Below are 17845 nucleotides of genomic sequence, written 5' to 3' on the forward strand. Positions count from 1 at the left end.
TAGAAACCTTAGGACTGGCCCTTCTGAGTACGTTTCCAACTAGGGGAGAGCAGTATTTGGACCTATTATATATCATAATCTGAATAACAAAAAATGTCACCCCTCAAACTAAATTCCAGTCAGATCACTGTCCAATATGCTGTGAAATTTCCTTATCCGTTAGAGCACGTATGCAACAAATCGATGAGCAAACAAGTCAAACCAAGAAAATATACTCCCTGAAGTTTGTAAGACCTGGAATTTATTTTAGAACATCTTAGGACCTACAACTGGGATGCTCTCTACAATAAACCAGTGGAAGAAGCTACCAACTTGATTGAGGAACAGCTCGTATTAATTTCTGACCTGGTTGCCTCGAAGGAGGTAAGAATCACTGACAAAACCAAACCGTGGTTTAACAAGATTTTAAAACAGGCATTTGTAGCCAAGCAAAAGGCTTATCGGAAATGGAGAAATTCCAGATTTAATGAAGACCTCACGGACTATAAGAGAAAAAGAGCCATCTTGAAAAAGAAATGACTTGCTCACTATGAAGAGATTCTAAGAAAACTATGGCATTCAAAATGAATTGTCAGCAAAAAGACTACTAAATTTCAAATGGAGGAAACTACATTTAGACACTGGGCAAAAGAATGCTTTGAAAGGCTGCGAGGTGAAGGGAAAGCTACAAATGATCAAAAATATTGGCCGGAAGACATGGCACAACATTTTTTGGCAAATGGTGATGTTTGTGGGAATGCATTATCCGATGTCACTGTTTCTAGAGAAGATCTTATTAATGCCTTGACTAACAAATCTACAGTTGGCCCCGACAGGTTCCCAATTTTTATTTTAAAAATATGTAGTGCCTATATTGTTGATGTGTTGTTATTGCACATATTCCAAAACATCCTGAAAGATGGAGTTTTCCCCCCTAGAGATCGAATCACTACTATTTGAGGCTGGTGCCAAAAAAGAAGAACCCTAAAGACACTTCAGACTTTCAGTCCGTATCGATCAGTTGTTCGCTATTAAAACTCTTTGAAAAAGCCATCCTCCCTTCTTTAACTCAACAGTGTTTTATATAGGCCACCCCTCCTTCATACCGTAGTACAAAGAAGATCCACTACTACTAATTTTTCAGAGTACAACAAGCTTTAAATGAAAAGGCCCAAATTGATATTATATTCCTTGACATTAAGGCAACTTTTGATAATGTTTCCTTATCTGCCCTTGAAAATATTTTGCCAGTTTACTTCCATATCGAAGGCAAACTATTAAAGATTATCAAGACCATTTTGAAGCCAAGGCACCTAATCACCTAACAACTAATGATGCAACAAGGAAGAGATTGTCCCCGAGACAGAGGTCAGAGGCCATGATCTTGATTGGATGCTGCGTCCTAGGGATCAGCTGGTTCCCTCTTGTTGCATTGAGTGTCAGAGTCATGGATATGGAGGAAGAGGAGGAGGATCTTGTGACTTGGTGTCCTTTTTTGGCTGAGATGTTAGGTTTGTGGCTGTTGTTAAGCTCCAGCTTTTTTTTTAATGAAAACCCCAAACACGAGAGGTATTAGAACCTATAGTACTTAGTACCATGCTTGGATTGGAGGCTGAGAAGACGAAAGAAAATATTTGTTGACATTAGACTTGAACTTCTGTAGACTGTAATTTTCAGGAAATACGTATGAAGGAAGGTTGTTCCAGAAAATGGCAGTTGAATGAATAAACTAGAAAGATGAAAGGTTGGTTCTGTGAGGTTGAAGTTGGACCGTAAATGGATGTTGGCTGGTGGTGGCACGTGTTTGGGCTGTTTTGAAAGAGAGAGCGAAAATTATAGAAGCCAATTCAGAAGAACAATGCCCATGGAAGTAACTGTAGAAAAGGCATGCAAAAGAAACAGTACGTCAATGAGACAGCAAGTGGAGAGACTCTATTAGAGATGAGTCATTAATTAACTTAACTGCCATCTTCTGAATGGAATTTAAAAGTCCGAGAGAGGTTTTGGGGGCACCACCCCAGATGTGGGAACAGTATTCCATGGTAGGGCAGATTTGCGATTTGTACAGAGTGAACAGCTGTTTGGAAGAAAAGTAATCTGAGCAATTGTTGACATCAGAAGTTTTGAAACAGTAATCCGACCAAGGAAAAGAAGAAAAGAAATCTCACAGGTCATCCCACCTTGCATTCTTGTAATGCCAAACAATACAAGGTTGGGAATAGCCATGAGATAAAGGCTCCATTGTAGAAGAGACAATCACCAAGTTGTAATCTGTGGTGCCTAAAGGACCACTCACTTTGACCGTGTATTTAGAAGGGTTGTTTGTGAGAAAAAAGATCAAGCGTATTGGCTCTATGGTTAGGATTGTCCAGTATTCTTGTAGGTAAATGAACAATCTGTGCAAAGTCATTAGTAATGCAAAAGCCTCAGCATCTCGACCAGCTGGGTCGGTGTGACTAAAAAAAAAGTCAGTGTGACTGGGTCAGAGTTGGGAACATTAAAATCGCCAAGGAAAATTACCTCATTGTTCGGAAAGTTGGACTGCAGAAAGTCAAAGAGATTCAAGTGACTGGTGGAGTTGGGAGAAGGGTAGAGACAACAGATGAATTTGACAGAATGAGGTAGAGAGATTTTAAGCCAGAGAAGATTGAAAAGAGGAAATTCCAAATTACCAAATCTCTGACAGGGAATATTGAAACGGACATATGCACAAGTACCACCTTTGAGGCGAAACGAATCATACAGCGAATAATTTGGGAAACTGAGATGAGCAATAGTTGAATCAACCGATAACTGAGATTCTGTCAGAAAAAGTACATAGGGTCTGGCAGACTGCAAGTGGAAATGGACATCGTTGAGATTAGAATTGAGACCACGTATATTTGTGAAATGAATTAGGAAGTGTTTGGGAGGTTTAAATCTTTTCGCAGATAAGCTTACTCTATTAGTTTTACAATTCATGGTGTATTCAATGGTAAGAAAAAGTGGGGGCGGGGGACATGCTGCATGAAGTAATGAAATTTTTGGATATGGCGTACACATGGTAAGAATATACCCAGATCCTTGACATAACGTGGCCTTGACAATGCCCTCCGCATACACACTACTCGGACTATACTCGGAATCCCTCCAGTCACTATTGGCAGAGTAGAGGTAGCAAGATTATACACTAGCTGATTGAGAAGCCTTTTAAAGAGTTATCAATAGGTTCGGTCCGGTGTACTAACTAGCGGCCGGCCTGTGAACACCGTTTTAGAGCTGTACTCTCGAAATGTAAGGAAGATTGGATCTCGCCCTGATGTTCATCATAACCTCAAAAATCATGTCATACTGCATGATGGAAGAGATGGGGGAAGGGTTGACCGGAACTTAGCTCTGGAGACTAAACATGGGTTCCACCATGTCAAGCTTCCAATAAGCATAGTCGTATTGCACCGCTTGATGAGAGTCATCTATTACCTGGTATTGCCTGGTGAATACAGAGGGACGGCATTCCTCCATGTGGTATGGGCGCCACACCTCGACCCCTGCTTATGTTGGTTCACACCTCTGTGGTCACCCACAATGTGCTTGTGCATGGGGGTTATACCCAGGATTGCTAACAGTCCACCATCGTGAAGGTGCAAGCTAAGGATTTGGCTGTCACAGATCGTCCGGACTTTGCCGAAATCGGGTCCACTTGACTTGAATGTGACCTGAATATCATTCCATCAGTGTTTTAGACTTCCAGATAGCAAGTACAGCTTGTCTGGCCTATCTGAGAGAATATCTGTGACAACCTCAAGGACTAATCTGTCACACGATACTGTTTCTGTGCCATTTTGAAAGATTGATGGTTTCCTTGAATACTGTAATGTGTATGAATCTTAGATGGCATGGTGTTTATTGTCAGATCGACTGTGGTAGAGAGTTATCTAGGAAGGGGTTGGGGTGGGGGAGAATGATAACACTTCCAGTATTTCTGTTTGCCACTTTTTCATTATTATTTTGGATGTGGAATGCCTCAAGTACCGTATAAGACATTTTTAATGCTACTGCTTAGGGTGCTTTTTCCTAAGATTACTTGTGCCTGTATTTTGTATAATATCCTTCAGTTTCCTTATATAAGGAGACTTCCTTATAATAGTGGAATACTTACAAAATATTCATGATACTAGAAGGAAAGATCTGTAAGCAATAAACTAGAAGAAGGCAATATTAAATGATATCTCCTTCCAAATGTTTTCTTCACATCTTCTGATGTATTGTAGTGTGAGTGGACATTCTTCCTACGTGAAAACTTTATGATGAAATTTATTTCCTATAATTTGCTTTCATCACTTAATGAAATTATAGCCAATACTGTTATCATGTAAAGTGCTATTTTTATCTATAATTTATTATTGACATTCATATACATTGTATAATAATTATGTAAAATATTATTTTGTCATGCAGATATAATTATGTTTATCTAATAGGTCAAATTATTCCAAAATTATATTTTTTCATTTAGTGCTCTGACCTTAGAGGATGAAAAACGTCAAATATCAGCTCTGATATCTGGCTTTGTGCGCAAGATAAGCTTTGGACGAGATTTTGAACAGCAGCTCAACTTTTATGTTGAAGCACGGGCAACATTTAGTAATCTTGATACAGTTCTTATACAACTAGTTCAGGTAATGTTACTTAAATTTATAATTGTCTACGTTAAGATCTTTAGCAAGTTACACAAGATTTATATACAAGTGTATTTCTAGCATTCCTTCCTTTTTATATATCATGACATAGACTGAATAAGATTGAAATAAATTATTCTACCATCTAAAAACTATAAATTGCAGAATGATTAACCTAAAATTCTTCACACAGGATCCAACAGATAACCCTCAAAAATATTTATTGTACATTAACTGTTGTTTCAAGTTTAATAGCTGATCCTTCCTAAATACCTTGAATGGGTTGAGCACACTGAATCTGATGGGATCCTTCAACTTGTTCAGATTACGAACCTAAGGGGGCATAAATTCAAATTAAGAAAGGACAGATGTAGAATAGATGTGTGGAAATTTGCCTTTAGCCAGCGGGTGGTTAATTGCTGGAACAAACTTCCATCTGTTGTTGTGGAAGTTGATAGGTTGAATAAATTTAAGGAGGAACTGGACAGGCATTTGGAGGGAATGGTGTGATTTTTTTTTTTTTTTTTTTTTGGCTGATACTGCATAAGCTCATACACTTGCTTTCTTGCATCACATGCCACTACTACTACTACTAATACAGACAAAATTTTATTTGAGCTGTTTTTGCAGAAAATAATTATTGTTCACTCAGAATTTATATATGGAAAGTCATGTCAGATTATGCATGATGTTTCTATTTTTGTCTTCCACATTACTTTTGTGCTCAGTTTCGTATGCGAAATGTATGTTAACGTATGCAAATGTGCTTTTGGCTAGTTCATTTTCTACACAGATTAGATATTCTTGGTTTTTTGTTTAATTATTGTGCAAAATGTGTCCCATCTTGAGGATTATTATTATTATTTCTTTCTTCTAATAGGTTTTTTCTCATCCCATGACAGTACTGGTAACAGGTATGTGGGTGATTGTTGTGTCTGGTTACTATTATTGGTCAAGGAACTCTCTGACTATTCTGCAGGTGTTCAGGATTGCGGCTTTCTGTAGTTCCATGTAAGAGATTTCTGCAAGGTCTCTATGGAGGCTCTTCAGCACCCTGCTGATTGTTGACACAGTGATCAGAATGGTCCATAACTTTTCCATATGCCACATTTATTTAACTTCCTATCTTAGGTCTGTGTATTTCCTTTCCTGATCTTTTTCTTGCAGGTTTCCTGGAGGCTGCCGGTGATATGTTGATAAGTAGGTTGCCATTTCCTTCTTGTTAGTGAGAGTTATGTCTGGTCTCTTATGTGGGATTATCTTGTCTGTTATTATGACACAATCCCAGTATAGTTTTTGAGTAGGGGTCTCTAATACTGCTTGGGGTTCATACTTGTGATACAGTATACTTTCTTTAATCAAGTGGTATTTTTGCACTAGCTTCTGATGATTTTTCCTGGTAACCTGGTCACGTCTGAGTATACTCTGTCCAAGTGATAAACCTGCATCCTGTGGCGATGTGCTGAATTGTCTCTGTGTCCAGTTGGCATCATTGGCATGTTTCATTTGTTATTGTTATTATGCTTTTTCTCTTTTATTCCACCGCATGATGGATACTGATACCAAGTGCATAGGGTGGTTGTTTGTGTCTGGTTACTATTATTATTGTTATTACTGTTGGTCAAGGAACTCTCTTACCAGGTATTCAGGATTTCAGCTTTCTAGAGTTCTACATGAGTGTTCTTTGGGAGATCTATTGCCACAATAACAACCTAGCAGCAATAGATCTCTGGGCGACCTATTGCTGCTAGGTTCTTATGGTGGCTCTTTGGCACCATGTGCATGGTTGACACAGTGATTCCTATTCATACTCAGCCATTCTTTAAGCAACATAAGGCTAATATTGCACTGGTGTATAATTCTATTTCAGACCTCGAATTTCCATATACCAAGATAGCCTGATCATCAACATAGGCTATAAATTCAACATTGGGACACTGTCATTTTAAAAAGTCATCCATTGCTATGTTCCATGTGAAGCAGCCAATCGTTGAGCCTTGGGGACATTCTCTGTTTAGTATACAAGTTATATCAGTATATCTAGTTTTAATAACTATAATTCTATTTGAAAATAACTTCTAAACACTGATATGAGTTATATGTATTTTTTTTTTTTTTTTTTTTTATGTAAACCCCAAACACTAGAGGTATTAGAACGTATAGTGCTTAGTACTGTGCTTGGGTTGGAGGTTGAGAGGACGAAAGAAGATATTTGTTGATTGGACTTGAACTTCTGTAGACTGTAATTTTCAGGAAATAAGTAGGAAGGAAGGTTGTTCCAGAAAACGGCGGTTGAATGAATAAATGAGGAAGATGAAAAGTTGGTTGTGTGAGTTGGAAGTAGGACAGTAAATGGATGTTGGCTGGTGGCAGCACGTGTTCGGACTGTTTTGAAAGAGAGAGCGGGAATTATAGAAGCCAATTCAGAAGAACAGTGCCCATGGAAGTATCTGTAGAAGAGGCATGCAGCAGAAATAGTACGGCTATGAGACAGCGAGTGGAGAGACTCTGTTAGAGATGGATCATTAATTAATCTAACTGCCCTCTTCTGAATGGAATCAAGAAGCCTGAGAGAGGTTTTGGGGGCACCACCCCAAATGTGGGAACAATATTCCATGGCAGGGCGGATTTGCGATTTATACAGAGTGAGCAGCTGTATGGAAGAAAAGTAACACCGATAGCGACAGAGAAAACCAAGTTTTTTAGATACAGAAGAAGCAATATTTGTAATGTGCTTGTGCCAAGAGAGATTAGAAGTCAGGGTAATCCCCAAAACAGATATATCATTTTGCCTAGAAATAGGAGTGTCACCAAAGATAAGCATAGGAGCAGAAGAATCCTTTTTGCGAGATATAAGACAAGACTGAGTTTTAGTCAACTTTTTGAAATCAACTAAGTTGTCTTTGCCCCACTGGAGAATTACCTGAAGATTGGCATTTAAGGAATTGGTAGCAGATTTTCGAGAAGTTGAAGCTGATTGAGCTGGACAAGGTTTCTCAAAATGGAAAGTGGAATGCAATGTGCTCTCATCGGCAAAACTATGGATAGGATTTTCAGTCAATGGAAGAAGGTCATTAATATACAAGAAGAAACGAGTGGGGGAAAGAACTGAACCTTGGGAGACACCAGCATTAGTGGAGAAGTTAGAAGACAGAGAGCCATCTACCATCACCCTCAGTGAGCGATCAGAGAGAAAACAAGATAACCAATTACTAAAAACAGTTGCAAACCATAAGATGGAAGCTTGTTTAGAAGACCTTTATGCCAAACACGATCGAAAGCCTTTGAGATGTCAAGAGCAACTACTTGTGTTTCACCGAACCTTTCTAGGTAGTTTAGTCTAGGTAGTTTAGAAACCGAAGGTTTCTAAACTACCTAGACTAAACTACCTAGAAAGGTTCTAGACTAAACTACCTAGGTAGTTTAGGAGTTGGCGGTTAATTGATTTCTCCATTACTTTAGAAAGAGTAGAAGTAATCGCAATGGGACGATAATTGGATGGGAGGAATTCCCATCCAGTTATCACCCTTTGTCACCCTTTTTAGAAACTAGCTGGATATGAGAAAATTTCCAAGTAGAAGGAAAAACACCTTTGGAATAAGAAAGTGAAAAAAAGGCGACAAAGAATAGGAGTAAGTTCAGGAGACAGGTTTTGAGAATAAGTGGAGAAATACCATCGGGACCTGGAGCTTTCTTAGCATCAAGATTTGTCAAAATCCTTCTGTCATCCTTTTGACGGAAGACGACAGGAGGCATTGAATGGAGCATGTTGGGAATGGTGGGAGGTGTTTTACCAAGATCATTAATACATGAGGTGGAAGAAAAATGGGATGCTAGCAGGTCAGCTTTATCCTTGGCTGAAGTGGCAACAAAACCATCTGGTTTGGACAGGTGGGAGCAGAGATGGGCAAAAGTTGCGGCCAGTTTAGCTTTGGCAAGAGACCAGAATGCTCAGCTACCATTAGGGCAAGAAGCAAGTTTTCTACTCTTAGCCTGTTAAAACTCTAGTTTGGACTGATTATAACTGCTTTACAATTGTTGCGAGCTTTGGTGTAGGCAGAAAATGAAACTGAAGAATTAGAAACAAGCCAATTACAATATGCAACATTCTTCTCTTAAACAGCCTTAGCACATTTATTGGAAAACCAAGGTTTAGATAAAGGACGAGATTTTAAAGTGGAGAGTGGGATAAAGGATTCCACTCCTGCAAGAATAATTTCACTGACACGATCTGAGCAAACGTTGACATCAGAAGTTTTGGAACAGTAATCCGACCATGGAAAAGAAGAAAAGAAGTCTCGCAGGTCATCCCATTTTGCATTCTTCTAATGCCAAACAACACGAGGTTGGGAATAGCCATGAGATAAAGGTTCCATTGGAGAAGAGACAATCGCAAAGTTGTGATCTGAGGTACCTAAAGACCACTCACTTCGATTGTGTACTTAGTAGAGTTGTTTGTGAGAAAAATATCAAGCGTATTGGCTGTATGATTAGGATTGTCTGGTATTCTTGTAGGTAAATGCACAATCTGTGCAAGGTCATTAGTATTTGCAAAAGCCTCAGCATCTCGACCAGCTGGGTCAGTGTGACTAGAAAACGGAAGCCAGCTGGAGTTGTGAACAATAAAATCACCAAGGAAAATTACCTCACTGTTAGGAAAGTTGGACTGGAAAAAGTCAAGTTGCAAAGAGAGTAAGTGGAAGAGCTCCAAGTGATTAGTGGAATTGGGAGAACGGTAGCGACAACAGATAAATTTGACACAATGAGGTAGAGAGATTTTAAGCCAGAGAAGATCAAAGAAAGGAGATTCCTAATTGCCAAGTCTCTGACATGGAATATCAGAACGGACATATGCACAAGTACCACCTTTGAGGCGAAAGGAATCATACAGCGAATAATTTGGGCATCTGAGATGACCAGTATTTGAATCAACCGATAACTGAGATTCTCTCAGAAAAAGTACATGCGGTTTGGCAGACTGCAAGTGGAAATGGACATCGTTGAGATTAGAATTGAGACCACGTATATTTGTGAAATGAATTAGGAAATGCTTGGGAGGTTTAGATCTTTTTGCAGATAAGCTTGCTCTATTAGTTTGACAATTCATGGTGTATTCAATAGTTAGAAAAAGTGGGTGGGACATCCTGCATGAAGTAATGAAATTTTTGGAAATGGAATACACGTGGTAAGAATATACCCAGATCCTTGACATATTGTGCTTCGACAGTGCTCCCTGCATACACATTACTCGGACTCCCTCCAGTCACTATCTGGCAGAGTAGAGGTGGCAAGATTATACACTAGCTGATCCGGAAGCCTCCTTGAGAGTTACCAATAGGTTCGGTCCGGTGTACTAACTAGCGGCCAGCCTGCGAACACCGTTTTAGAGCTGTACCCTCAAAATGTAAGGAATATTGGATCTCGCCACTGTGTTCATCATAACCTTAAAAGTCATCAATCATACTGCATGATGGAAGAGATAGGGAAGGGTTGACCGGAACTTAGCTCTAGAGACTAAACATGGGTTCCACCACTTCAAGCCTCCAATAAGCAAAGTGGTGGTATTGCACCATTTGATGAGAGTCATCTACCACCTAGTACTGCCTGGTAACATACATGGGCGACGTCCCTCCTTGTGGTGTGGGCGCCACACCTCGATTACTAACGGTCCCACCATCATATATTGAGCCTGCATAATACGAGCAGGGATATTTCCCCACCATAGTATGTAAAATGCACCTTTAAAATCTAGAAAGGTTCTCAGAATAATCTTCAATGCAATGCCTTGCCCTGTAAATAGCATCCTTGGTATTATCAGTATTATTATTTCCTTTTTAAAACCTTGTTGGTTTTTCAAGGACATATTTTTTTCTTCATAACTAATCATTAATATTAGTAGAGGAATATGATGAAAGAAAGCAAGCTTATGCAGCATCAGCAAAAAAAAAAAAAAAAAAAACCACTCCCATTTCACCCCTCCATTCGAAATACCTGTCCAGCTGAGCCTTGAATTTATTTAGGCTATCAACTTCCACAACAAGGGATGGGTCTGTCCCATTACTTGTCCCAACCAACTACCCGCTGGCTGAAGGCAAATTTCAGCACATCTATCCTACATCTGTCTTTCCTCGATTTGAATTTATGGTCTCTCAGGTGGTTATTCTGAGCAAGAGGAAAAATCCCAACAGCATTGAGCATGCTCAAACCATTCAAGGCTTTATACACCTCTATCAGATCACCTCGCCGGTGCCTAGTCTCCAGACACTGTAATTTGCAAAACTTAAGCCTTTCTTTGTAAGAGCAACTCTTTGTTCCATTCACTAATCTTGTTGCCCTTCTCTGTACTCTTTCCAGCAGCTCTACATCCTACTTGAAATGAGGCCTACAGACCTGTATACAGTACTCAAGGTGTGGCCTGACCATTGCCTTATACAAGGGAATAATCACCTACTTATCCCTGCTAGAAAAATTCCTGTATATCATTGACAAGACACCATGAGCTGCTCTTGCAGCCCATCTGCACTGCTCAGAAAACTTCATATCTGCCTGCACAATTACCCCCATGTCCTTTTCATTCTCTACTACTGTCAGTGTAGTACCACAGAGTTGATACGTTGCTCTGGGGTTGCTGTTTCCCATATGTTGTACTTTATATTTGTCAATGTTAAACTTCATTTGCCACCTGTCAGCCCATCTACTCAACCTTTCGACATCCTGTTGCAGCAGCATACTGTCAGTAGTGTCCTTAACAACCCTTCCAACCTTTGTATCTTCTCCAAACGTGGACATTAAGCTTGATATACCATCATCAATATCATTTATAAATACAGAAAACAACAATTGACAAAACACTGAACTCTGAGGGACCCCACTAAAAACCTTAGTCCACGATGAGCAGTGTCCATTGATTACCACTCTTACTTCTCCACCTCAACAATCCCTTTATATATAGCAGCAATTTGTCTGCAATGCCACACTGCTCCAATTTGTGCAGCAGTCTTCCATGTGCAACAGTATCAAAAGACTTTCTAAGATCCAAGTATATAATATCAAAGCTATTCCCTGCATCCAGTTCTTTTGTGATTGCATCATAGTATCCAATCAAATTGGTCAGGCAAGACTTCCCCTTAACAAAACCATGCTGTGTCCGAGCTATAACTGAAGTCTTGTCTAAATGATCCTGCAGTGCTTCTTTAACCAGTGCCTCCATTAATTTTCCTGGAACAGAAGTGAAGCTCACAGGTCTATAATTACTTGTGTCAGCCTTTGATCCTCCTTTGTTGAATTGGGGTCAGATTTGCACATCTCCAGTCTATGGGTACCTCCCCTGAGTCCAGAGAAGCTCTCATAATTATGACTAAGGGTTTGCTTACTTCCTTTGCTGCCTCCTTTAATATAGCTGGATAGATCCCATCCACCCTGGGTGCCTTTTTTATGTTTAACTTCAACAATTTCTCCTCCACTTTCCTCTCAGTTATTACAAAATCATCTAGCTTACTTACTTCACCTTCCTGAATAACTCCTCATTTGTGAATGTCGGTGCAAAATACCCATTTAGTTTGTTAGCCACCTGAGCAGGATCATCAACAGTTGAACCATCAGTATCGAGTAGACCAATCTGATTCATCCCTTTCCTTTTAGAGTTTACATAGGTAAAGAACTCTTTTCTGTTTTTCTTTGCATCCTTTTCCAAGGATTTTTTATAATCTTCCTTTGCCTGCCGAATCTCCTTTGTGACCAGCTTATATCTATCATAGGCTTCCATGTCACCCATTAATTTATATGTATCCCATGCATTTTTCTTCTCTGCCATATGTCTCATTAGTTCATCTGACATCCATTTAGGCCTAAACCTTGAACAGTATTTCTTAGTTGGTATGTAAAGACTAGTAGCTTCCAAGATAAATTCTTTTAATGCTTTCCATTTTGAATTTGCTGTTGGTAACATCATCAGTTGGTCCCACTGTATTGAATTTAAATACTGTCTTAGACCATCGTAGTCGCCTTTACGAAAGCAATAACCCTTCTCTTTACCCCTAATGGTAGTTATCTCTTTGAGTAAATCCCACTTCAGCACAATGTGATCACTGCCACCTAGTGGTTCCTTTATCTGCAGATTCTTGATGCATGAAGAATCACTACTGATAATCAGATCAAGAGTATTACTCCCTCTAGTTGCCTCCTGAGCATGCTGATGTAGAAAACAATCATTAGCATCATTAATCAGGTAATAGCTAATACATAGCCTTTCACAGACTTGCTAAAACAGGTAATAAAGCAATTGGTCGATATGATCCAGGTTCACTAGCTGATCGATCAGGGCTCTTTATAATCAAATTTCAACTGAACAATCTGCCATGTCTGGAGAAAGACACCTTCAGCCAAACAATTATTATACATTTTCAAATATAACATAGGCCTCAATCTATGTTCTTTTAAGCTCTGCAACTTCTGTCTTATTCAGACCAGGTGACTTACCCTTCTTAGCATGGTCCACTGCATCAGCAAGTTCGTGATAAAGAAAATAAATAAAATGACTGTTTTTGATTTTAAAAAAAAAAAAAAAAAAAAAATGAATGTATGCATGTATCATGCGCTTGTCATGGAAGGTTTCGTCGTTTGCTTTTAATTTATATGCTTATAAATTGGATAAATTTATCAATTTATAAATTTGTATGCTTATAAATTGAATAAATTTATCAATTTATAAATTGATAAATTTATTCAATTTGCATTTTGCAGTGTAAAACAGACTTTTTCAGGTGTGTTAACGGAAGAAAGTGACTTTATTTGGACAAGTTCTTTCTAACCCGTACAAAAATATGGCTACGAATAACAAGGGAAATGTAAAAAGATCAAAGAAGGTGATGACATTAGCGAATAAAATTGAGTTATTAGATAAAATTTCTAGTAGTGAAAGTGTCTCCTCAGTGGCAAAACATTATAAAATCAATGAGTCAACGGTATGATCAATCAAGAAATCGGAAGAAAAAATTGCCGTAGTGTCCGTGAAAACTTGCTTCAAAAATTTGCTCTGTAACTCGTGAAGTTAAATTAGAAAAAATGGAAAAAGCTTTAAATCTGTGGATAGAAGACCGAACTCAAAATAAAATTCCGTTAAGTTCACTCATTCGTGAAAAGGCAAAACACCTTTATCAACACTTTAGCGAAACTGGTGATAGCACTGGCGGGATAAGTTTTTTATCTAGCAAAGACGCTGGTTTAAAAGATTTGTTTGAAATTTCTAATAAATATTACATTTAATATTAAATTGTTTCTTATTTTCATTTCGATGCCATATGCTTGAATTTCACTATGTACATAGTCATGAATATGGTTATGGTGCCATGGCAGATTTATTCCATACATCGACATTTTTGCTTCTTACTCATTAATACTTGCAAAAGTATGCCCCAAGAAATAATTTAATTATAATTTATATAATTATTTTTCAGAATGTTAATTTATTGTCAATGAGAACTCGCCAAATTGTAAAAGGACATCACACAAGAAAAACTTCAGCATTTGTAAAGGTAAATTTAAAGTATATTATTTTTATAATATAAAGTATATTTTTTTGAAAAGGTGTTTCCTTTGCAAAATTGCCAGCATTATCATATGATAATGCTGATATGACATTATCATATGATAATGTCTTCCAAAAACGTAAAGTACAAACTCAAAAATAGTTTTTGAGTTTTACTTTATGTTTTTGAAAGAATACTTTGAGTTCAAAAACACTTTGAGATACCCCTCCCCAAAAAAAAACTCAAACTTAATTTTCACACAGCTCAACAGATGCCATCCAATCAACCTTTTACAGATTACTCCATGATGTTAATGGTTAAAAAATAATAAATAATTAAATATATATTAAATAATTAAAATAATGATTAAAAAGTTGCTTAACATCTAGCCAAACAAGATAAAGTGCAGCACGAATCTATTTCAGGATACCTATCCAGCCAGTTGGCATCTCTGGATTTTACTGGCTTTTCTGAAACCTGGGAAGGATCACACAAACCTTCCTATCACTCTCACTAGCTGTCTTGGTAAAATATTACAAAGAATAGTTAACATGGCTTCATGAGGCACATAATCTTTTAATGTTATATTTTGATACAATCTAGAGATATGCTATCCTGAATAACTTACACAAACTATGAATGCAAAGCATTTACTGAAATTCTTCCATAACTTATTGTCCAAAAAAACTTTCCAGGAAAGATCTTTCCATCATATTCTCCCTTAAAATTATAAATCTGTTGGAATCAAAATTAATCTAACAGTTTTAGATGGGTTTATGCACACAAAGGTTATCACAAGGTTGTTTATCAGATATAGGTTCTCTCTACTAGTGTCAATAGCAGGTTGCCACAGTTTTCAACTAGTTATGAATGATTAACACACATGATATAGATTCCTTCAACATCCTTATCAATTAAAAAGCTTGGTGAGCCTGTCTTGTGAGAAAAATTCTCAATACCAATAGTGAGGTCATCCTGAACACTGATACCAAAGGCACTACCGTAACTACCCTTTTTTGGGCCCGGAGGCAAAGAACATGTTCGGGGCCCCTACTTAATTAATGAAAATTGGTTTTTTTTTTTTTTTTTTTTGTTGTTGTTGCTGCATCAGCTTCTGTGGCCATAATGCATCTCCCAAAGTTTTTGCATTTACTCTGATCAAAGCCCGAGGTGGGATTCGACCCCACAACCTTTGGGTTACCGGGCAGGCACTTTACCCAAATGAAAATTGCAAAAACAGGAGTCAGCCAAAGACGCCGGGCCCGGAGGCAATTGCCTTGCCTGCCTATATGGTAGCTATGCCACTGACCAAATGCCATTTCAGTGAAAATCCTGAGTAATACCATATCTACACATCCTAAGTAGTCAGTTTATTATGTTGCAGCTATGCAGGACTTAAAAGGAGTCTCTAAGTATGAAGTTGACTGTAGACGATCTTTGAACTGTCCTTTGTGATCCATTTGCTCTGACATCCAACTTATCAGCTAGTTTTGCCTTCAAAGTATTCTTCAATTTGATAAGGTAACTCATGAATGATCTTGCTGTATTGAAGAAATTTAGGCATGTGAAAACCATTAGGGCCCTAATGGGTTTTATATGTCTAAATATATTTACATAACTGTGATTCCTGTTGCCTTCAATATTATTAATTAATCAGTTGCATGGAAACAGAAATCAAAGACTAGCTTATTTATTGGTATGCCCACACCAATGCCAGAGCTTGCACTTGGTCATCGCGGAACACAGCGGCAACCCCCAAGGCAGAATGCGCTGGTCCCAAAGGAACTAGTAGTTGTTGGTGACTCTATTGTCAGGGAAACGGGAAACATGCTTTGTAAAAAGGATAGGTGGAATAGGACCAGGGTATGTCTGCCAGGGGCAAAAGTTGATGACGTTGTAGAGCGGATATCATCTTTTAAGGGCACAAAAGGTGATATAGTTGTACACGTTGGCACTAATGACATTAAGAGTAGGAGACCGGCGGAATTACTTGACAAGTACAGGTCACTGATGAAAAAAAGCCGTGAATTAGGGTTGAAATTGAAAGTGTCTGCAATTCTGCCCAGACACGATAGGAGGGAGTATATGATGAGAGCCCTGTCAATCAATTCGGCCCTGGAAAGATTGTGCAGGGCTCAAGGGGTAGAATTTTTTTCAGCCTGGTCTGTACTTGTTAACAGGAGAGACTGCTTCTACAGGGATGGGATACACTTAAATAGAAAGGGTGCAAGAATGTTTGCTGATGCTATCGAGGCAATGTTAGGTGGGTCGGAAAACTGCTAGATTGGGGGGATACAAGGACTAATAGATTAACAGTAGCCACTGGCAGAGGTGAAAGTGATTCTTGCACTGCTTCTATTGGAATGAGCCGCAGCCTGGAAAATAAGATGCAGGATATTTCAGAGACTGCTGGGAATCATTGGGGTACAAGTAAACACATGGGTTGTGTTAGGGTAGCTAAGAAAAAGAACAGGTGCATGTATACTTGTGTGTACACCAATGCTAGGAGTTTAGTAAATAAATTTGATGAATTTGAGGTATTGCTCAAAACATCAAAGGCAGATATTGTGGGGATTTCAGAGACGTGGTGTCACACAGATATAAGAAATGCAGAACTGGAATTTGGGGAGTACAATGTCTACAGAAAGGATAGACAGGATAGGAAGGGAGGAGGGGTTCTGCTATTAGTTAAAAAACACATAAAATCCAAGGAAGTGAAGCCAGTCGACATCGCTGGACAGTGCAGTGTCGAGTCAGTTTGGTGTGACATAAGCATTGGGAGATCAAAATTGAGAGTAGGAGTGTGCTATAGGCCTAATGACTCTGATGAGTATAATAAGAAACTGTTCGGAGAAATAGAGTGGGCCAGTAAATCAGAGAGTCTTATAATGGGGGATTTTAATTTCCCAGATATTGACTGGAATTTGGGGGCTGTTCACTCACACAGTAGCAAGGCTTTTGTGGATTTATTGGATGATTGTTTTCTACATCAGCATGTTCGGGAGGCAACTAGAGGGAGTAATACTCTTGATTTGATTATCAGTAGTGATTCTTCATGCATTAAGAATCTGCAGATAAATGAACCACTTGGTGGCAGTGATCACAGTGTGCTGAAGTGGGAGTTACTCAAAGAGGTAACTACCATTAGGGGTAAAGGGAAGGGGTATTGCTTTCGTAAAGGCGACTACAATGGACTGAGACAGTATTTAAATTCTATACAGTGGGATCAACTGATGATATTGCCAACAGCAAATTCAAAATGGGAAGCATTCAAAGAACTTATCGTGGAAGCTACTAGGCTTTACATACCAACTAAGAAATATTGTTCAAGGTTTAGGCCTAAATGGTTGTCAGATGAACTAATGAGGCATATGGCAGAGAAGAAAAATGCATGGGATACATACAAATTAACACGTGACACGGACGCCTATGATAGATACAAGTTGATCTGTAACCAAGTTACAAAGGAGGTTAGGCAGGCGAAGGCAGATTACGAGAGATCCTTGGCAAGGGATGCGAAGAAAAACAGCAAAGAGTTCTTTACTTATGTAAACTCTAGAAGGAAGGGGATGAATCAGATTGGTCCACTTGAGATCGATGGGTCAACTGTTGATGACCCTGCTCGGGTAGCTAACAAACTAAATGAATATTTTGCATCGACATTCACACATGAGGAGTTAT

At 38.6% G+C, this 17845-nt stretch overlaps 1 protein-coding gene across 1 annotated transcript in view; it reads left to right on the top strand.

The window, feature by feature from the left end:
- LOC150076641 (VPS35 endosomal protein-sorting factor-like) overlaps nucleotides 1-17845 on the top strand; it is a 370416-nt gene that overhangs the window by 260466 nt on the left and 92105 nt on the right. The window contains exons 18-19 of the mRNA XM_090386682.1: nucleotides 4475-4637; nucleotides 14093-14170. Coding sequence (XP_090242808.1) covers nucleotides 4475-4637; nucleotides 14093-14170 — 241 coding nt within the window. The remainder of the gene's footprint in view (nucleotides 1-4474; nucleotides 4638-14092; nucleotides 14171-17845) is intronic.

This window comes from Mastigoproctus giganteus, chromosome 12 (genome assembly GCF_048544385.1).
Source record: "Mastigoproctus giganteus isolate SK-2022 chromosome 12, ASM4854438v1, whole genome shotgun sequence".
In the NCBI taxonomy this organism is placed as follows: Eukaryota; Metazoa; Arthropoda; class Arachnida; order Uropygi; family Thelyphonidae; genus Mastigoproctus; species Mastigoproctus giganteus.